Source organism: Hippocampus comes, unplaced genomic scaffold (assembly GCF_001891065.2).
Source record: "Hippocampus comes isolate QL1 unplaced genomic scaffold, H_comes_QL1_v1.1 scaffold120, whole genome shotgun sequence".
NCBI lineage: Eukaryota > Metazoa > Chordata > Actinopteri > Syngnathiformes > Syngnathidae > Hippocampus > Hippocampus comes.
The window spans coordinates 647541-651859 of NW_017805781.1; the positions used below are offsets into that span (position 1 = coordinate 647541).

A 4319-nucleotide genomic window follows, 5' to 3' on the forward strand; every position below is an offset into this window, starting at 1 on the left:
CAGCTGTATAGTAGCAAAAGTAAAGGAACATACCTTCATCGAGGCATCTTTCTCGTCTAAAGGTCGTAGGAAAACCGGGACAGGTAGGTCCTTCATCTTCTCTTGACCACCATTGTTCTGTAAAAAGAAAATGACATTTCAAGATGCTGCCAAAGCTTCATCCACAACAGTGTAAACTCTCCCCAAAAATATGATTCACCGTACACGATACAGAATCCAACTATTAATGGTGGATGCTTAATAGTTCAGCACTCTTTTTAGCTAAAAGCAACAATAAGAGGTTCCATGAAGAAATAAACACATTTCTAATCAAGTGGGAGGTTCAGAATCTATCGTGGCATGAAGGAAAGGCTGAAGGAACGTTTCTACTTACTTTGTGCTTCTTGGGGAGACTCCAGCCATAAGCCTGCAGTCTGCCCTCTTCCCCTTTCTGGACATGGGCTTTAACCTGCTGATACTGTGCCCGTTTCTGTTCTCGCCTGGACACCATGCTCTCCACTGCCAATCTGTGGTATATATCGACAGTTCTTTTACAAATGTCTTTTGTAATTCTTAATCAAGGTTAAAAGGACTGATTTGACTTGCGTTTTGTTAACCTGACTGATTTGACTTGTATTTTTGCTCACCTTTTCTTTTGAGTCAAGTCTCAAAATTGGCTGATTTGTGTACATTATGTAAATATATAAATGAATAGTCAATTTCTTGTGTCCGACTTACTCCTCATTGAGAAAATCAAAGGCTTTGCTCTTGTCGCTGGGCAGCTGCTGCAAGGCGCTGCTCCTCTTCTTGACAGACGGTTGAATGTGCGATGTGGGCGCATTGTACTTCACGTTGACCGGGGCTTCAGCGGGAGGTTTCTTTGACGCGCCGCCCGATGAACTGAACAAACGGCTGAAACTGGAGTTGTAAGGGCAGGGAGGAGGGCGGGGGAAGGGAAGGGAAGGGAAGGGTAGGGAAGGGAAGAAAGAGCATCCAGACAAACGTATAGAGGGATGGACACAAGCAGTGGCTCCAGCAGAGGGAGGGTTTGAGCAATTAAAGGTCGGTGACAAATTGTTCGCATGCCAGCCTCCATAAAAAAGGTAACAATTACAAGGATAAACATGAATATGTCAAAATAACGATTTGCACTGTATGATTATACAGGCAAAAAAAAATGTGTGCAGCAATGAAAAAGGGGAGCATGGGGGTGTAGGGTTAGTGCGATGATTTGGAAGTTATTGACAGCACAATGCAACATTGAACAAAAACACATTCCCCTCACCCTAAATTGTTAGCGCCGTCTTTGTCTTAATTATCCAACTTAAAGATAGCATTTTATTATGAGTCGGTTATAACATTAACTGCAACTAGAAAGCCATAACAGGTTAACCGTATCTGTGTCTAGGCAACACCCACTCACACCTTAGTATCCTCAGCAAAGAGAAAGCAGAACACACAGATTCTCCACTCCTACACCAAGTGCATCGTATCCTCACTATTTCAGGCATGAGCTGACATGCACTCATCTAACATGCATGGACTAAACAGAAGGTTAGATTGCATTCACAAACTCATACAGGACATGTGACATCCAGTCAGCCTAAACTACTCAAGCCAAGTTTGACATTAACTAGTACAGTGGTACCTCTACTTACGAAATTAATTGGTTCTGGAAGAAATTTCTAAACTAGAAAATGTTGTAAGGCGAGACGCGTTTTCCATGTAAATGCCCTAATCCGTTCCAAGCCCCCTAAAAATTCAGACAAATGTTTTCTAAAGCATAAAAATACATCAAAATATGAAACATTGCACAATAAATGAGAGTTGTGCATAATGTAAAAAAACAACGAATAGAGTAAAGAATAAAAATGATGGTCATTTCACTTAACTGCATCCTCATCGTTTTTTGCCCTCTTTAGTTCATGTTCTTTCTCAGTAGTGGTTTTTGCCTGGCATTTTGGAATGAACGTCTGCCTTTGTCTGCTTTTAACAATCCTTCGAAAATGTCCAATGCAATGCAGTGCGATCGCCTGACTGGTGAACACTTTTTCTGGGTGATTTACATTTACGAGGGGCGAATGACGAGGACGCTGCATAGACACAGATCAATCGATATACGCACATAGACTCATATGGTAGAGGTCCCTCTTAGCCAATGAGATGCCAGGAAGATGTTAGGTAATAGCCAATGGCAGAGCAGCTATGTTGCGTTCAGGAAACTCGGAGCTCCGAATAGTAAAACATACTGTATTTTTACCTTTCGTATCTTGGAATTTCTTTCCTCACAAGAGGCAATATTTTCCAGTTGAGGCATTTCGTAACTTGAAAATTCCATAGGAAGAGACTTCGTAAGTAGAGCTACCACTGTAGTTTGCATTGGTAGCCTGTGACAGTATGTTAGTACTCTAAAGCTCAACTGTAGAACTTTAATGCCTGTAATCTTAACTCAGACATGACCTACAGCTAACCCTCCCAACATACCGCCTAGACACAGACACATGACATCAGGCAGATTATAGAGGAGTACACAAAAGAAGGAGAAATAGTGAGATAATCAGAAGTCAGTCCTTTCCACGGGTTCCTCTGTTATCCAGAAATCTTTTTCTATATTATGCATAGCTCCACAACAAACCAAACTCATGCCTGCAATAACCCAACAAAGAAGAGCCCGCATTATGGCGGGCAGAATCCTTTTACATTCCAATTGGTTCCTGCTAATAATCACCACCAGATGGTATTGGAACACTAACAGGGAAACAACTCTATGAGGACTATCAAGAGACTGTAACTAACACAATTTATAAGGGGCATTGGATTATAGGGCGCACTGTCGGCTTTTCTGAAAATCGAATGCTTTTAGGTGCGACTTATGTGCGGAAAATACGGTAGATACAGTACAAATATTAGGGGATAAAACGGTCACCATGAGTGATTTTGACTCTGAATGTTTAATCTCTGTAAATATTATTAAGTTGTCCAAAAACACAGCCCAAATCACCTCAGTTTGAAAGCCTTCTTTAAATCGTTTAATAAGATAAAGCTGATATTACAATATTGTCTGATGTTATTCTAATCTTACCGGATCATCTCTGTCCATCTGACAGCCTCTTGCAGCTCCATCAGCCTCTCCTTATACTGGTTCCTCTCCATCAGGACTCTGGCCATTTCCACCCTGGTGAAACGTTTCCGCTGTGCTGTGGGCACATCACTCTGTACAACCAACATCAATATTTGTGTGTTAACCCTTTCATGAACAGCGGTTTACTACAGTTGACAGCTAATCATGTTATCAGGTTACAGGGTGCAGAAAGGGGTTTAATACGGATTTTTTTTTCATTACATATGAGACAAGTCAATTCAATCGAGTTCAATTGTGGTTTATTCTCTCAATCCAGCAGTCCCACACATGCAGACAGTACTGTAGATGACCAAGAACTCACATCATCCTCATTCTCAGTCTTAGACTTGTGTTTGCTGTTCCCAAGTTCAGCTTGAACTCTAAAAAGAAGCAACATTTTCAACGTCAATTGCGCATTGTGTGACGCGAGATCAAAATGTGAAACCGCAAAAATTCACAGACTTCTTCAGTTCGTCTTCTAAATCTTTGTTCTTCTCCTCTAGTCTGATCTTGGCCTGAGTGACGGCATCAAGCTCCCCTTGGAGGACCTCCTTCTCGCAGGACAGCTCGTCCATTCGAGCAATCAAGTCATTCTTGACCACGTTGAGGGCATTTCTGAAAACAAAGGTGGGGGCAGGATTTTCTTTCAAAGCCCTTGGTCGACACTGTACAGCAGGGGGTCATCAGCATGGTGCCGTTCGCCCTATATGACTTGCAAGTAGGCATCTTTTATACATAGCTCACCAGAAATGGTACATTGTGATTTCCTAGGATATTTATCGAAGTAAACACGTGCTGAGATTTATAGAAATAAAGTGCTGCTTATTGATAGCAATCTGTACCATACGCTGTTGAGACAAATTGTGAGAAATCAAACATGATCAGTGTCTTCACATCAATAATCAGTAATTCTAAAATTAATAATATCAAATTAACTCATTCATTACCAGCCAATTCTGGACCAAGTCTGAAAAGACATTTCAAAACGTCTTTGGGAGTGAATGAGTTAAAAAGAAGTGGACCAAAATAGTGATTTCCAAAGTGTGCTTTAAAGTGGGAGCTCTTTGGATCAATCAGTAGCCAAGAAATACCTTTCAGTTTCAAAACGGTTAATGACCCTTGCTGTACAGCTACCTTAGTGGTTTGCCCCCCTAGATGTGCTTCATCTATTTCAAACTACCTCGCAGTAAAAGTCTAGAGTGAAAACATAAATCATACC

At 41.2% G+C, this 4319-nt stretch overlaps 2 protein-coding genes across 2 annotated transcripts in view; both read right to left on the reverse strand.

Annotated features, from left to right (window-relative positions):
- LOC109524788 (C-Jun-amino-terminal kinase-interacting protein 4-like) overlaps positions 1-2461 on the reverse strand; it is a 16189-nt gene extending 13728 nt beyond the window's left edge. Inside the window, exons 1-4 of the mRNA XM_019884886.1 lie at positions 2451-2461; positions 718-897; positions 374-506; positions 34-117 (exon numbers count right to left, since the gene is read on the reverse strand). Coding sequence (XP_019740445.1) covers positions 34-117; positions 374-506; positions 718-897; positions 2451-2461 — 408 coding nt within the window. The remainder of the gene's footprint in view (positions 1-33; positions 118-373; positions 507-717; positions 898-2450) is intronic.
- A 564-nt stretch (positions 2462-3025) lies between these two features.
- Positions 3026-3734, reverse strand: LOC109524793 (C-Jun-amino-terminal kinase-interacting protein 4-like). Its single transcript, XM_019884895.1, has 3 exons — positions 3563-3734; positions 3423-3480; positions 3026-3192 (listed from the first exon to the last, which is right to left on the reverse strand). Exons 1-3 carry the CDS (start codon positions 3673-3675, stop codon positions 3058-3060), a joined length of 306 nt encoding a protein of 101 aa, XP_019740454.1. The 5' UTR covers positions 3676-3734; the 3' UTR covers positions 3026-3057.
- Between the last annotated feature and the right edge of the window lie 585 nt (positions 3735-4319).